Here is a 16965-nt window from a genome sequence, read left to right on the forward strand (position 1 = left end):
CCCCCCCCCCCCCCCCCCCCCCGAGAGCAGCCCCTGGCAAGCGTAGTCATGTCCCCAAGGCATGTCTTGCTGTTTTCAGCTGTCCTAGGAGTTGGCCATGGAGCACTCCTTAAGGGCAGCTGGGGGTCATCCTGACTGTCATCAGAGTGGGCTTTCTGGCAGGGCTGGGCATACAATCACATGGCGGTTGGCCAGCTGGTTAGCTTCAGTGCCCAAGACCATCAGGAGGCCAGGCATTCATGACAGGGCCTCCAGCAGAGAAACCCTGTCCCTAATTCCTTCTTCCTGTCCTCGGAAGGTGTACCACCAAGAGCTAATTCCACACCTTTCGCAGGAAACTTGATGCCTAGATTCGCACTGCTGTGTTAAAAATCAAGGCTTGCTGGCTGGAGCTGCTTGAGGAGACCATCTGGTGACCAAAGAAATAAAGCGTCACTTCAAAGTGCTACTGGCCCCAGGGGACCTTTTAGCAGAGACCTCCGTTACACCTGCCCTCCTGGCCGCCTTCAGCCCTGCAAATATCCAAGGACCATAGGGCCTTTTCTGCTCGATTAGAAACTAGGGGGACACCTTTGATATGGAGGAGGATGGCTCCCACCCTTCTCCCCGCCCTGACCTCTGCTTCATCCCAGAGGGTCAGTTCCTGCTAGAAAGGGCCACACTGCTAGCCGTAGTTCCCCTGCATCCCTGAGCCTTCTCGCGGTGAGGGTGACATTCCTGTCCAGACCCCACCTGGCCTGAAGGATTCACCCCTCCCTTCCCTGGCCCCCCTCAAAGCCTCCTGGGACCAGAAGGGATTAGCTTCCTGGAAGGAGATCTGAAACTGTGGAACTCTGTCTTCAAGCCACAGGGGGCGGATTGGGCTGCGGTTGCTCTGGGTGCCTGGGGGTGCTTTGTCTTATGGGGTGTGTTAGACCTTGCCTGCGGACTGGGGAGAGCCTTCCTAATGTGTCTCCCTTGGAAACTGACTTCTCTGACCTGGAGGGGAAGGACCGACACCCTCCGATTCTACTGATGCAGGTTACAAATGTCCCACTGAAATGTCCCCTAGGTGTCACTCTCCTGGTGGGTTTGGGTTTCGGCTCCCAGCTTAAACTGGCCAACAGCTTCTGATTCCCTCACTGGCAGAGGCGTTAGTCCCTGGAGTCACTTGAAAGGAGGGTTGGTGGGAATCACTTAATCTCTTCATGTTGAGCCAGAGACTGAGTTTAAACCCGTGGTCGTTAAACCTACTCATTAACTCCTATTGGGGCTTTGGCCGTGGGCAGCGTCCCCAGAGAGAGAGAGAGTAGTGTGACTTCACACACACAGCTGGGTCACCCCTAGACCCTGCACGGCCCCTCCCATCTGCTTAGGAAGGAAGCAGAGTGCGGTCATCCAGGCATGTGGAAAGATCCATGAGGAGTGGGAGGTCTGAGCCCAAACTCTGCTTGGTCTCTGACCCTGTCTTCCACGAAGCCTTTCCTAGATGACCTCGCCCCTTAATGATCTCCTTCTCTGAGCCCAGGAGCTCATTGCCCTGAGCCATATCATCCTCCATTTCAGTTCTTCCTGCCTCTGCTGGAGGGCTGCACAGTGCCCTGCTCATCCTGAGGGCTAAGGGACTCCTGGGAGACGGGGGAGTGAGTGGGAGGAGCACAGGGGGCCCAGACATCCCCCCACCTTCAACCACACTCGCTCTAGACCCACCCACCCGACCTGTGTTCAGATCACCTGTCTGCCACTTATTGGCTGGGTGACCTTGGGCAAGTGACTTAACCTTTCTGAACCTCAGCTTGCTCATCTGTGAGATGAGCATTATAACAGTATTTACCTCACAGAGTCTTAACAGAGATTAGATGAAATAATGCATATAAGGTATTTCTCACAGTGCCCGACCAGAGTTGGCTTTCAGTGGAGGCAAACCAGGGCTACCCATTAAGTTATTTCCACTGATTTTAAATACTGGATCTGTAGATAAATTTCATGTGGAAGAGGAAAAAAGACGTTTGCTAGTAAAAAAGAAAAAAAAAAAAAGTTTGAGAGCCATTGAGTTCAATCAGCCCCTTTTATACATCACCACAGATGCCCAGAGAGAACTTCCCCATTAGGGTATTGCCTGATTTCTGTGTTTTCTGTCTTTACTGGAGAAAAAGTGATTTATAGTTGAGGGCTACCCTGGCTTCACCTTTTAACACTCTCATAATGTGCCCGACACCAGCTTCAGCCACTGCTGGTGAGGGTGGATCCTCCCTGGGCGGAGTCAGGTGACAAGACAGGGGCAGAGCGGACTGCATGCAGGTGGGCAACTCAGGTGCCTCTTCTGAGGTCCAGGAAATGGTGGTTTCCCCCCATGACCATCCCGCCCAGCATCTCTGAGTCCTCCCAGATTCGAGTCGCATCCTGGCACAACACCTTGTTTCACGTGATGTAGTGGGGACACCAGCCCTGCGCCGGGCCCTTCAAACCAAGGCTGCCCAGCCATCAGCTCTCTTGAAGCAAATTTGCCTGTGGCCTCTGGGTTTTGTGTTAGGATCCGATTGCTCTGAAGTAGCCCAGAGTTACTGATCCCCCAGAGATTCAGCTGCCAGAATTCTCAAGAAAGTTCCCCGAGTCTTAGATGCAGCCCTCCCCGCCCCCCCCCCAAACAACTATCAATTCCTGAATCTTGAAAGACCCACAGAGCATCTCTGCAGCAGCCCTTTCCTGTAACAGCGGAGGAGACAGAGGCACAAAATGGCCAATGGCAGAGGGTGGACCGGTGTGTGGGGCTCCCATTTCTCTGTCTTGGGCTCCTTCTGCAACATCGAGCATCATTTCTGCAAAACAAGCATCAGAAGCCAATACGCTACAGGCTGCTTTTCTGCAGTTCCACTTATCAATATTTTTAGCTAGGGAGGGAGGTACGGCCAGGGACAGAAGGGGAGGCAAGGTGGGAGAGAACCACAACCACCCAGGACTGGTGATGGCAAACAAGCCTGCTGTGTGGTGTAATTGGGTGCGCTCACGGCATTTGCCGTCACTGCGGCCACCCCCCCCCAACATCTAAGGCTCCCCCACATAGGGGCCCTCCTCCAGAGGGGGCAGGACCTAGGAGAGAAGAAAGAAGGAAGGAACTCAGGAATGTGGGCTTTCAGAGCTTGATGAATAGAAAATGAGCCACTGATTTCATTCATCAGGACCCCTTACTGCCAGCGCCCCTCACATGGACCCCCCCCACACACACACACACACAGACACTGCCCAGTGGGCTTAGCAGGGAAATCAGCTCCATAGTCGCATTTCAGTAGCTGAAAGGAGAAAGCAGGCCTTTCCAATTTCAGCATCTTTGGGGGAGAAAGATGTATTTACCTCCCCTCTGTCTGAGCCCACTCCTGGCAATTTTCTCAAATGTCCCTGCCATTTGTTAAAAACCCAGCTTGTGGCCCAGCTGGTGCACGAACAGCTGATGGAGGGTGAATGGTCGCGGGAAGAGGGAAGGTGAGGCCGCCTTCTGGTGGTCCCAGCACCTTCCCAGAGCTGACCGCTGCTCTTGGGTGCAGAAACTCTCAGAACTGTCCTTTCAAGCTGAAACGCCGAGGCCACACACAGCTTCACCTGGAAGGAGAAGGAAATGATGGCGGTGATGTTTATTGCACATTCTCCACCAGGTGTCACATCTGGGCCACATGCCGGACCCAGAGGTTTCACTGATTCTCTTGGGGAGACACTCTTATTCCTGACAATCTTCCCGATAACAGGGGGCTGAGTCCAGACCAAGGTCCCACAGCTACGAGTGGCAGATCTGGGATCCGAACCCCTGTCTGTTAGTTGAAGGTGGGCCCGCCGAGCACCCTTCCCCTGGCGCTGTCCTTTTGCTGGCCCTTCTGCCATTCCAGACCCTGTCACGCAGGCCCTGAGGGCTGGGCAGGTGTTCCCCTTGCCTGCTGAGCAGACAGGCCCAGCACGGGCAGGGGTCATCAGCAAGGTCACAGGGGGCTCCCCGACCAGCCAGGCCTCGTGGCACAGCCCCGTAACCACGAGCTCTCACACATCTCGTTTGAGTCTGACCACAAGCCCGGGACACAGGGACATCATTATCCGTGTTCTGCAGAGGAGCCAAGTGACCACGCTGCGTGTGGCCCGGGGCCAGGTGGCGCTCCGCTCCTGCCCCTCACTGACGCCCCCCCTCTTCTCTTCCTCCAGTCCCCAGTCTTCATAGCCCAAGTTGGCCAGGACCTGGTCTCCCAGACGGAGGAGAGGCTCCTACAGAGGCCCTGCAAGGAAGTCTTTTCTGCCTGTGCACAGTAAGTGCTCGCTCCCTCCCCAGACCGAGCATCGGGGCCCTTCAGCCTCCTCTGGGCAGCCACACAGCCTCCCCCCCCGCCACTGACAGAGGCTGCCTCTCCCCCACACCTGGCATGCTGGGCACCAGGGCAGGGCTTCAGTGCCCGGGGGCCCCAGCCAAGCCACCCAGCTGTTTGTATACTTCTTATGAAGGGAAAAGATACCAAAGTTCCAAGTCCAAAGAAAACATCTGCCTCAAAGGGTGTTGAAAGCAAGTGGTCTCCAGGCTGTTGAGACAGAGGAATGTGTAAAAACTTGACCCCGTCTGGGTGGTTTGGAAGTCCTTCCCGGCCCCCAACCCCCACTGCTGCCACCAACCAGAGCTGGGGGGTGCTGCTGCAGGAAGGGGGGCTACAGGCCGCCTTCTCAGTCACTCCATCACCTTGTCTGCAGGCCATACAGCGATCCTGATGCAATAGCAGACAAATCGGTGCATGTGCTGTTGGCCAGGCACCAATGAAGTCCCCACTGGTCCCTCACACACGTACTAAGAAGGCCTGAGCCACTAGGCACACACACGTTCATGTGTCCACATGTGTACTCTTCTGCATAAGCCAGTATGTGCACCAAAATCTTCTGGATCCTCATCACCTCTGAATAAGTCTGGGGACTTGCTGTGCGCCCTTGGTCAGCCTTTGTACCACAGACAACCAGGCACCTGCTGTGTGTCTGACACCTAGCACAGGGGATACCATGGTGAGCAAGAACCCAGTCCCAGCTTTCAGGAAGCTTACAGCCAGGCAGGAAAACCAGTGCCCCTGTGCACTGTGGGAAGAGCCGGGAGCACCATGATGAGAATGGACATTTGGGGAGGGCCAGCTGGGGACCCAGCCCTGGTAGGTGCCAGGAAGAGACCCCCCATAAGCAGAAACAAACGTGGTTGCTGCCCTCTTGGAGCTGGCTGAGGGTTAGATCTGACAGTGGGTGAGGTCCCTGGGCTGTCACTGTGACCCCGAGGGAGTGGACAACCTGGTGCCCTACACTGGCCCCTGCTGTCATGTCTGGCAGGACACAGTGTCCCACATGCCTCTACTGTATATGCCCCGCACTGCACCCCCGCCCCCCCCCCCCCCCCCCGCCCCCCCCCCCTGGCGGGTCCCAAGGGCTTGGGCACACATTGGTCAGCCTTGCCCAATTTTTTTTTTTTTTTTTTTTTTTAATTTGAGGGAGAGAGGGAGAGAGAAAGAGAGAGCCCAGGCTGCACACACCAGTAGAGGAAAGGGGGAAAGAGAATCTCTGAGCGCAATGCAAGTCTCCATCCCGTGACCCTGGGATCATGACCTGAGCTGAAATCCAGAGTCAGACGCTCAACTGGCTGAGCCACCCAGGCATCCCAGCGTTGCCACTTTTTAAAGGGAAGAAGCACATCCATCCCTGCCTGCAACCAGTTTCAGAACCCTCCCTCCAGGCCTGGCCCAGAGCAGGCGACCAGGAAATTCAGCTGTGGAGATGGAAACTTCCCAGGGGCTTCACTGGTCCTGGACCAGATCCAGAGCCTGGGATCTCAGGGGCTGCATCCCTGCTCTGCCCCTACCCCCCACACACCCCTGCACCCCGTTAAGTACTCCTCTGTCCTCATTGCAGCTCAAGAGTCCCTTCTTGGGGTGCCTGGGTGGCTCAGTCAGTCGGTTGAGCATCCGACTCTTGATTTCAGCTCAGGTCATGATTACATGGCCGGGGGTGGAGGGTGGACCTCACTTAACCCTCTCTCATGAGCACATGCCTCTGCAGCGGTTTATTAGATGTTTGTTGCTTGCTGGTTGTGTCCCACATCGCGATGCCAACTTCGTGCTCACGGCTGTACCCCAGGCCTAGAGCAGTGCTGTGGCAGGTACCCAGTAAGTGTTTATAGGATCAGCCCATCACTTTGGCAGGATGCTGGGCCTCTGAGGCTGGTGGTTAACCTGCTGGATATATGGCTCCGCCTGTCTGCTTAAGGTCAGGATTATAAAATGTTTGTTGGTTCCCTCCGAGCTAGGTCTGTCCACGACTACCTGAAGGGCGAACCATTCCATGAGTATCTGGACAGCATGTATTTTGATCGCTTTCTCCAGTGGAAGTGGTTGGAAAGGTGAGTGCTCCCCTTGTACACCCACCTACAAGTGTGTGCCAGGGTGTGGGGGGCAGGGGGCGAGAGTACACGCCTGTCACCTGAAAACCCACATACAAATCCGTTACCTCCATGGGTCCATGGTTCAAATAAAATTAGCCATCCTCCTCCCGTTGCTGAAGTTCTTGGCTATTCTTCTAGAAACGCTCTGTTCTTATTAAAGTGTACACGCGATTCACACCCTCATACATGCATACATACTTATCCTTATTTTTTTGGTTCACTGTCTTTGGGAATTCTTCCTCTGCCAGTGAATAAAGAGCTGCCATATTTTTGGGCGAATTACACATCCCTTATTTAGCCCAATCCCCTGTTGATGGACATGGAGGTTGCTCTCAATTTTGTGTACCATCTTCCCTAAATAATGAATAGCTTTATACATACGTCTTCCTGCCCTTTCGCAAGTACGTCCATAGAAATCTCTAGCAGAGGAATGTCTGGGTCACAAAGCACTGCTTTTAAACCACGAGGGACTGCTAGATTGCCCTCCCAACAGCTGCCTTCGTCTCCAGTCCTGCCAGTGCCCCAGTGCCCCAGTGCCCTCTTCCCTCTCAGCTTCATTAACACCAGTCTCGTGCCTTCCCATGTGAGCATCGGGCTTTCCTTGTTTATGTTTTCATCTCTGATAATGGGTGAGACCAAGCATCTTTTCCTGTTTTACTTGCTACCTTTCTGCTGCAAAGTGCTCTCGCAGACATGGCGGTGGCTTGGCCTGACAGCTGCGGCCTCCATGTGACTGATGAGGAGGGAGACCCACAGAGAGGGCGTGGTTGGCCTCGTCACACAGCAGGCGAGCAGTGCAGCCGAGGGGGATCCCCGGCACCAGGCTCTGCCTACCATACTGTTGCAGGATTTGCAGAACGGGGCGATGCCTACGTTGTACCCGTGCTGGGCTCAGCTGCGGGACGAGGGTGGGAGCATCCCCTCCCACAGCCCAGGGTTCCCTGTGCCAGAGTTCTGACGCTCATGGGTATCTGGGCATGTTTTGGTTAGAAGGCAAGGAGCCATCTTGCTTCTGTGTGTCACCACCTTTGCTGGCCAAGTGCCCTGCAGACTCTGAGGAAGCCGCAGGACAGGAACGCCCTAGAAACCCCATTCATGACCCTTCCCTTCCCACTTCAGGAAGCCCAGAGGAAAACACCCTGTTCTGTACCACTGGGGGGGCATTTCTTTTTTTTTTTTTTTTAATTTTTTTTTTCAACATTTTATTTATTTTTGGGACAGAGAGAGACAGAGCATGAACGGGCGAGGGGCAGAGAGAGAGGGAGACACAGAATCGGAAACAGGCTCCAGGCTCTGAGCCATCAGCCCAGAGCCCAACGTGGGGCTCGAACTCACAGACCGCGAGATCGTGACCTGGCTGAAGTCGGACGCTTAACTGACTGCGCCACCCAGGCGCCCCGTGGGGGGGCATTTCTTTCCACCCCCACTGGTGGGAATTGACAGTGGAACAGGGGACAGTCTTCTCTGTTGGCCACTCACTGCCACTGGCCCCCTTGCACATGCACATCATGGCTCCAGGAGAGCCAGAGAAGTGAGGGGTCAGTGCAGACATCCTGCGGAGGGCCCCAGAGCCACAGTCTGGGTCTGAGTCCCTGCTCGACCGTCTCCAGAGGGACCTCAGGAAGGGTTGCTCACCTCTCCCCTCCTCAGTCTCCTTATCCGAAAAATGGGGATAATAATAGTGCCTGCCTTTGTAGGCTTGGGTGGGGATGAGATGAACTAAGCATAGTCCACGCCTAGAATAAGGCAAGTGCTCCAGAAAGGTCAGCCGTCTGGCCCCAGGAAGTCAAACTGCTGGATACGGTTGTTGTGGTTGCCGTTGAGGTCATCAGTGTTGCTGTGGCTGTCATCCTCAAGCTTCTGATATGGGAAGGAACAGCTGGCCCTTGTGTTTCTGATGATCACAGGGAAGTCTGGTGGGGACGTAGTCATCGTGCCCCCTCGCCCCGCCCCAGAGCCCTAGGCTGTGTGCCACACGACCCGATCTGTACCCACCTTCCCAGGGTGGCAGTGTGGGTGTGAGACGCGGGATGTGGGCTCTGCAACATCCTTCTTGAGATCCCGGCTTCGACACCACCACCACCCCCCTCATGACCTGGGGCAACTCACTTCCCTTCTCAGAGCCTCGGCATTCTCGCCTGCAGAAGGGGGACAGTCCCACCTCCTGAGGCAGGCGTGAGGATCACATTAGTGTGCATGCAAGGTGCTTCAAGCAGTGGGGACTGTTGCCATAAAGACCCCCAGAGGAGACATGTCCTTTATTCCTGGAGTTTTAGTAGGGATGTCTGACTACATCAGCCTACAAAGCTGCCTTGTCAGTATCTCCATTTTACTGAAGACACAAGCCTCAGAGAGGTTGATCGATTGACCCTGGCTCACACTCAAGGGCCTGGCACGGCTGGAACCTGAACCCAGGGTTCTTGATCCAGTCCTTCACCCAGTCCTCATTCCACCCAGCACTCTGTTCCAATAGAATCCTTTAGCTGTGGCCACTGGCTTGCATTTTACTTGTCTGTACTGAACACTCGAAATGGGGAAACAGACTTTTTGAATCCGTGCGCTGGCTGCAAAGAAGTCAGGCCCTTTTGTGGGCGTTAAGTTGTTGAAGCCGGTAGGGCAGGACTGGCCTAGAAATGCCCCAAGTGACTGACAGCAGCCTGCTTCCTCCCTTTCCTTTTTTTTTTTTTTTTTTTTTTTTTGCTAACAAGATCATGGCCTGTTGGTGCTGCCCTGTTGAAATATTAAAGGGATTTTTTTTTTCCCTCCCAAGGTTAACCAAGAAATTCCTCGGAAATTGTATTACACTCATTTCCCCTAGCAGAGGAGCTCTGTGGTAATGTCGACCGACTGTTTGTTCTCCATGTATCGTAAACTGTTAGGCCCGGGCGCCTTCATGTGGTTTCGAGGGCGGCTGTGGAAAGGCTTCCCAGGGCCACATGGCGGGTGCAGCCGTATGGCAGGCCTCGCTGCAGCCCGTTTGCTCGCGTGCAGAAGGATATGGGGCTGAGGAGAGCCCTGCGGAGGGGCGGCCCTGTGCTCCCAGCAGGGTCGGGCCCCGCTTCCTAAAGAAACAGAAGAGAGAGTGGGTCAGGGCGTGTGAACTCCAGGCAGAGTCCTGGCGTCTCAGGACTGTCCTGAGAGAAGTGTGGTGCCCAGGACCTGAAATCCAAATCTTCCTCAGGACCCAGCAGCCGGAAAGGTTTCCACAGAAGCTTCATTCAGGAGCTGCTGGGTGAGCAGAGGCTCACTGGTCTTTCCCAAGCTGACCCAATTATTTGGGCCAATTCAGTCACACCCCGGCCTCTGCCCTGGTCCGGCCTCTGGGGTGGGGTCGGATGCTCAGAAATAGTCCTGGAGCTCCAAGAGCTAAGTTCAGCATCCTAAAAGTGGGGTGTTCTTTAGCCGCTCATGGTCCAAGGACACTCAGGTTTTTCCATATCTTTGCCGTTGTGAATAATGCTGCCAGGAGCACGAGAGGGAAAGTGTGGCAAATACATACAACGGAATATTATTCGGCCTTCAAAGAGAAGGAAATCCTGCCATTTTTGGTAAGGGGGGGGGGGGATGCCCGGAGGACATTACACCAAGTGAAATAAGGCAGACACAGACAAATACTGTCTGATCTCACTTATATGTGGAATCTAAAATAACGTCAGAGTCCTAGAGGCAGAGTAGACTGGTGGTTGCCAGGGGCTGGGGGTGGGGGAAGTGGGGAGACATGTAGGTCAAGGGGTGTAAAGTTTCAGTTCATCGTGCGAGATGAATACGCTCCGGAGATCTGATGTACAGTGAGTAACACTAGCTAACGGTACTGTATTGTGTGCTTGAAATTTGCTGAGACGGTAAATCTTAAGTGTTCTCACCAGGAAGAGAGAGCGAGAGAGGAAGAGAAAAAACGGTAACTACGTGAGGTGACAGAATGTTGGTTAGCTTGATCGTGGTGATCGTTTCACATGTATGTGCATCGTTTGTGTACGTGCATCAAAACACCAAGTTGGATGCCGTTTGTCAGTTATACCTCAGAAAAGCTGGGGTGGCGGGGCGAAAGGAAGCTGGTTATTTTTTTTTCTTATTTTTTTTTAATTTTTTTTTTCAACATTTATTTATTTTTGGGACAGAGAGAGACAGAGCATGAATGGGGGAGGGGCAGAGAGGGAGGGAGACACAGAATCGGAAACAGGCTCCAGGCTCTGAGCCATCAGCCCAGAGCCCGACGCGGGGCTCGAACTCATGAACCGCGAGATCGTGACCTGGCTGAAGTCGGACGCTTAACTGACTGCACCACCCAGGCGCCCCAGGAGGCTAGTTATTTTTAACCAAACAGGCCAGTGATGAAAAAGCCCAAGCTGTCTGCACCATGGGGTTCTTCGAGGCAATTTTAGATGACTGATTATTTACTCTGTGAAGTCCCACCCTGGCCTCATAGAGGGCCTGCCTGATTAGACATCATAAATGGCCTCAGCTAATTAAAATGGGGGGTCAGGAGACACAAAGCGATGATTACTTCATAAATCCCGCTTTGGGCAGACAGGACCGTCTAGTGTTCAGGGGGAAATGTGATAAAGGGACCCTCAGGGGTGGAAAGGCTGGGGACCGGTGGTCAAGGATGACCAGCAGCCTTTCTCCCTGGGGACCGGAGGTGGGCAGGTGGGCGAGATGTGCAGGTGTGGGGAGGACTGCTGTGCCCTCCCTGGGACACTGAACCTCTGTGGCTCCTGGGCCCCTCCCTTCTCCCTGCAGAGAACACAGCTTCTTTCTGAGCTTAGCCACCTGATTTTCACTGGGGAGAGAGAGGGGAACCACACGGAAAGTGTGGTGAAGCAGCTTTAGCGCACATCTCCGGGCCTCCACTCTTCCCTCCAAGCCGGCGAGGACTGGCAGGTGTCCCAAGCCGCAGGGGGCCGAGGGCGGGTGGCCGGGGATGTGAACAGCCAGCCGCGGAGCCGGTCCTTGGGGGTCCCACCCACAGGGAGGAATCCTGGCTCGTTTGGGAAGGTGTGCGATTGCTGCTGCTGTTGATTTTTTGGGGATTCTGCATCTCCGCACCGTGAGACCCATGTTGGATTCTTGCTTTTTTCCAGGCAACCGGTGACCAAGAACACTTTCCGGCAGTACAGAGTGCTGGGAAAAGGGGGCTTTGGGGAGGTGAGTGAACGTCCACGTCTTTGGAAGTTCCCAGACTCTGTCACTGTTTTTGTCCCTTCCGGAGGCACCTACGGTGCCCTGCGCCCCCTGGTGGAGAGGGGGGTGGGGCGTAGGGCCTGGAGGTGCCACCAAGGTGAGACACGAGGCTGTCCCGCAGGGCCCGTGGGACAGAGGTCCTCTTGGAACCAGCCTCAGTCAGGGTTTGAGTCTGAAGAGGAGAAACGGGTGTTCTTAGCTGTCTTTGGAGGGAGGAGTGGCCAGATGCTGCTGTTAATAGGTGCTGTTGTATTTCGTCTGATGTTCCCAGACTGGGAGGCAAGCCTTGTTATTCCCATTTTAGGGATGAGGAAAGCTAAGGGTCAGAATGGTTGATGACCCGGGCCAAGGTCACACAACCAAAGAGGCGTGGAGTCAAGAAGACAAGACCCCAAATGCCCCGGCTCCCGTTCTGCTGAGTTACAAAGTCGGGGTTGTTAGGGGTCCGACACCAAAACAAGCTTCCCTTACCAGCAGCTGGTGCCTGGAAGTCCCCAGTTAGCAACGGCTGCATCCTGTTGGAAGCGTGGGACGGAGAAAATCTAGTTGCCTCTGAGAGAGGGACAGTACTTTAGGCCTTGGCCAGTCCTCTAAACATCTGCGTAAATGGCTGATGGTGCACCTTCAAGGGCCAGGATTCATGTGAAGGACGAAGGGGGGAGGGTAAGGGGGCACTAAAGCCAGATCTTGAGGGCAGGGCCTGGGGCAGGGGTGGGTCCAAGGCCAGGCATCCTTGGGCCCCGAGACTGGGAACACCCTTAGGCATATCAGTTCCCAGCCCTGCAGACCCAGCCACGGAAGAGCCTGGGGCAGACCTCCACCTGTTCCATACCCTTGTCGTCTTTCTTGCACCTCAGGTCTGTGCCTGCCAGGTCCGGGCCACGGGTAAAATGTATGCCTGCAAGCGCTTGGAGAAGAAGAGGATCAAAAAGAGGAAAGGGGAGTCCATGGCACTCAACGAGAAGCAGATCCTAGAGAAGGTCAACAGCCAGTTTGTGGTGAGTGTCCAGGCCCCAGCGACAGGCCACCCTTCTGGTGACCAGGGCTTCCATGCCTAGGGAAGGGAGTGGCCGTCCAGTGTGGCAGCAATGAGCTGCGGAAAGGCAGCCAGGCGTTCCCTCCATCACGAGGCTACTCGTGGTCAATTGTGGCTGCCTTGGTCCTGTCACTAGAACTGGCCTGGCTCCCCTCTGTGTGGGACCATGGCCTCTGTTCTCCAGGACCACCTGGGAAACTCCTCAGGGGACAAAAGCAGCCCACCTTGGGCCCGGCCAAGGAGCTTTGTTTCCACAGATCCCTGTAGGCTGGTTTCATCACAGGGGAGACCTAAGCGTCAGTATCCTGGAGAGCCGCCATCTTGTTTATGTGCCTTGTGTCACCATGACCAGGCCAGGCTCTGCTGCAGGAACTAACCCCCAGCTCGAAGTAGCTGGAAACAACACAGGCCAGCGTCACACACGTAGGGTCCAGCCAGATCCGGCCACCCTCCCCCACCTTACAGCTGCCCCACCTGGAGTCTTGAAAGCGTGTGCCGGGGGGGGGGGGTTGGCTTGCCCAGGGACCCTCACTGCCTCAGCTGCAGGAACATCCCTCACTCCGCCCACAGGCTGTTGGCCAGAACCAGTCCCTGCAAGGGACAAACCAGCTGCAGGGAGGTGTGGAAGAGTACGTGGGTGTTTGGTCAGCTCGAAATGCCTCTGCCACACGTCACTGTAAAAAACAATATATATGTACAGGGTCGACACTCAAACAGCACAAACAGGCTCAAACTGAAAACAAAAGCTTCTGTCTTTGGGTAGCCATTCCAACATGTCTGATTCATGTATGGGCTTTATTATTTTTAGCCAGGGGAGTCCTACCAGACATCTTTCGCTGCAGCGATTTCCCCTTAAATTGTAGGTCTTTTCCTGTGGCCAGATCTACGGCGGCACCTCTTTTTTTCACGCCGCACACCATCCCCTGCGACACAGCAAAGAGATAAACCATAAGCTGTGCAGCCCGTCCCCACAGATACAGATGGGTTCTGGTCTCCAAGCCACTGCGAACAAGGCTGCCGTGTCACCCCTTGAACATGCCTTTGGCACATCTCCGTGTGTCCGTAGGATGTACTCCCTGTGGAGGAAGGCAGTGTCAGAGGGTGTGCGCGTTTTCCATTTGGAAGCAGTTCCCAGATGGCTCTCCGTGAAGGTTGTGCCAGCTAAACGCCCACCAGCTGTGTGGGAGCGAGAGAGGCCATCAACCCAGTGCTTCAGTCGTTCCCCGGAGGGCGTGGTTCTGTAAGGCGACGCTCAGAGGGGACGGGAGCGTGCATTCTCCCCGTCATCTCAGGCTGCCCTCGGCTGCCGGCCCCATCCTGGGCAGTGTGATGGTGCTGTGCTCCCACCAGCTGGCATTTTGGCCCTAGGCCCCTTTGAGGCCAGAACCTTCCTCTCTGCTGCCGGCTCCCTTCAATTGGGACCATAGGTCACTGCCTCAGTGCTGCCTGTGGAACCCCCATCATTAAAGGAAGGGGCAGCACTGGCTCTCATAGGGGTTGGTGATGGTGGGTCCTCCTCCGGGGAGAAGGGCCGTGTGCCTGATAAATGGGGTGGCACATCATCAAGGACCCAGACCGCCTTCCACCGTGCCCTGCCCCCTGCCCCTGGCAGGGAGTCCCCGTAGTGCCCTCCAGGAGCCCCTCCTTGGTGATCGTAGGCAGGTGTGGGAAGGAGGGCCAGCTCAGAAGCTGGCACCCAGCACAGTCCCCAGAGCCCTCCCGCTCGGCTCCCGTTCTGTTTCCTTCCCTCAGAAATAATTCCCATCGTTCCTGACTTTTGCATCCGAGTTTTATGGCCCAGCCTGTCCCCAGCCTGGTCCGTGGTGGCCAGATTTCATTTGTATTGGCTCCCTAAGTGGAGAGGGACGAGAACCACCCAGCGTACTTTGCCTCAGACCCAGCCCTGCCGCCTCTCCCGCAGTCTCATGGCCTGCATCCATTCTTGGGCAGCTGGTCTGCACCGGCAAGGAACTAGGTCCTGCCTGTTGATGGTCCCTTTGACCGGATGTGTCCTGCATGCAAGAGGAGGCAGTCTTTGCCAAACTGCGCTCCGCTTCACAGAGTCCCACTGGCCACCTCCACAGCCTGCTCCCAGCGTCCCCGTGACAATGAGACCCCAGCCCAAAAGGCATCTGGGCCCCGCTTTTCTTAACTGGCCAGCTAAGGCAACCCACAGTTTTAACTAAATGAAGCAGGCACGTGCTTTTGTCTGTGTAAACGTACAGGCACCATCTGTCAGGCTTCCCAAAAGGGCCGAGTACCAGCCTGCCCTCCCCCACTTTGCCTCCTCGCCTGGAACCGCCATATTGGAAGGTCCGAGTCCTTCGTCAGCCAAGAGGGGCAATGGGCAGCGGTGCCGTGAGGCTGCCCGGGTGCAGGGCGGTGGCACGAAGGTGCTGAGAGCCCCCCCCCACTCCGGCCCTCCCCCTCCAGCCTCGAGGACCCTGAGGAGGAAGAGTGGAAGCGGATAGCGGTGGCTGGAACCTCACCGCAGGGCTGTCTTGTGCTCCCAGGTCAACCTGGCCTATGCCTACGAGACCAAGGACGCGCTGTGCTTGGTTCTGACCATCATGAACGGGGGTGACCTGAAGTTCCACATCTACAACATGGGCAACCCTGGCTTCGAGGAGGAGCGAGCCTTGTTTTATGCGGCAGAAATCCTCTGTGGCTTGGAAGACCTCCACCGGGAGGACACCGTGTACAGGTGAGCGGCTCACCGCCTGGTCCCGCCACCAGCGGCTGAGTGGGGGCTGACCTTCCACACCCGGGGTCAGGCAGGGACCCCCGCCCTGGGACTCGGGGCCTGGCTGTCACCAGAGAAACTCACGCCCTGGACCACGTAAGTGAGGCGGGCTGCTTGGGGGGCCAAGTGTATGAGGTGCTAGTCCTTCAGAGTTGATGAGGATGGGCCAAGGCCACCGGTGTCTTCCAGCCCGGCCCGCCAGAAGCTCGGTGAGCCGGTCCCAGAAAGACAGTAGGATCGTCACCACAGCAGCACAGACCTCGGTCCATCCCATATTGTTTGACTATGGGTTCCACAAGCAGTGGTTTTCAAACTTTTCTCACTGCCCCTCTCAAGGAAATTTGAAAATCTGTGTGCCCTCATACATCAAGGAGACATCCTAAATAGTATATCATTTGTTAAAACAGTGGCTGATATTTTGAAGCTCAGCAATTAACATCGCATTTTTGAAGGTATCCAGTGGAATCTAATTGCTACAGCAAATGGATTTCCACCAAAAATGCATGACAGGGTGCCTGGGTGGCTCAGCCAGTTAAGCATCTGACTTTGGCTCAGGTCATGATCTCACAGTTCGTGAGTTCAAGCCCCATGTCAAGCTCTGTGCTGACAGCTCAGAGCCTGGAGCCTGCTTCTGATTTGGTGTCTCCCTCTCTCTGTCCATTCCCCCCCCAAAATTAAATAAACATTAATAATTAATTAATTGTAAAAAATCCATGAAAACTCTTTAAAGGTGAGGGATCTATCACTCTCTTCCCCACTCCCTTCCTCCCACACAGAATGTTATTATAACATCATCTCTTTTTTGTCCTAAAAGTCTATCATTGAGCAGCATGTGGACCTGAAATGGATGGATATATATAAGATTTTTATTTTAATTTCCTTTCACCATAGGCTCTCAGTGTTAAAATAACTTGTGTTAAGTTGCCATTGTAACGATTTTAGTAGAACCCATTTCTTTTTTTTTAAATTTTTTTAAATGTGTATTTATTTTTGAGTGGGGGAGGGGCAGAGAGAGAGAGAGGGAGACAGACAGAGCGCCAGCAGGGCAAGGGCAGAGAGAGACAGAGACACAGAATCTGAAGCGGGCTCCAGGCTCTGAGCCAGCAGCACAGAGCCTGACTTGGGGCTCGAACTCACGGACCACGAGATCATGACCTGAGCCGAAGTGGGACACATAACCGCCTGAGCCACCCGGGTGCCCCTAGGAGAACCCATTTCTGATTGGGGTCCTGGAGCAGGACACCATAGGAATCAGATCGAGAAGGAGGCTGCTTTTCTTCTGTCAGTTGGAATCTGCCCGTTGAGAAAGGGCACGTGGTGGGGAGATCCCAGAGAATGCCAGCACAGGGCCTTCTCAGGTTAGAGATCTAGAAATACACGTTCTTGAAAACCTCAGCCCACAGAGAAGCCCCTGGACTGTTCCCGCAGACCCAGTGGACACACACACCCCAGCTGGAGACCTTTGCCACAGAGCTCTTGGCAGGGATGATCTTGGGAGTCCAAGAACGTTTTGAAACAAGAGGGAATGGTCTTGACCCCCCCAACATTCTCACCCCCCCGACAATCTCACCCCCCCAACATTCTCAC

At 55.0% G+C, this 16965-nt stretch overlaps 1 protein-coding gene across 2 annotated transcripts in view; it reads left to right on the forward strand.

Moving 5' to 3' along the window:
* The window catches only part of GRK5 (G protein-coupled receptor kinase 5), a 221995-nt gene that overhangs the window by 181545 nt on the left and 23485 nt on the right, over nucleotides 1-16965 (forward strand). For both annotated transcript variants that reach the window (XM_040486603.1, XM_040486604.1), the window contains 5 exons: nucleotides 4165-4265; nucleotides 6284-6376; nucleotides 11500-11563; nucleotides 12457-12597; nucleotides 15149-15339. In XM_040486603.1, coding sequence (XP_040342537.1) covers nucleotides 4165-4265; nucleotides 6284-6376; nucleotides 11500-11563; nucleotides 12457-12597; nucleotides 15149-15339 — 590 coding nt within the window. The remainder of the gene's footprint in view (nucleotides 1-4164; nucleotides 4266-6283; nucleotides 6377-11499; nucleotides 11564-12456; nucleotides 12598-15148; nucleotides 15340-16965) is intronic.

This window comes from Herpailurus yagouaroundi, unplaced genomic scaffold, assembly GCF_014898765.1.
Source record: "Herpailurus yagouaroundi ecotype Mexico unplaced genomic scaffold, PumYag 163, whole genome shotgun sequence".
NCBI lineage: Eukaryota > Metazoa > Chordata > Mammalia > Carnivora > Felidae > Herpailurus > Herpailurus yagouaroundi.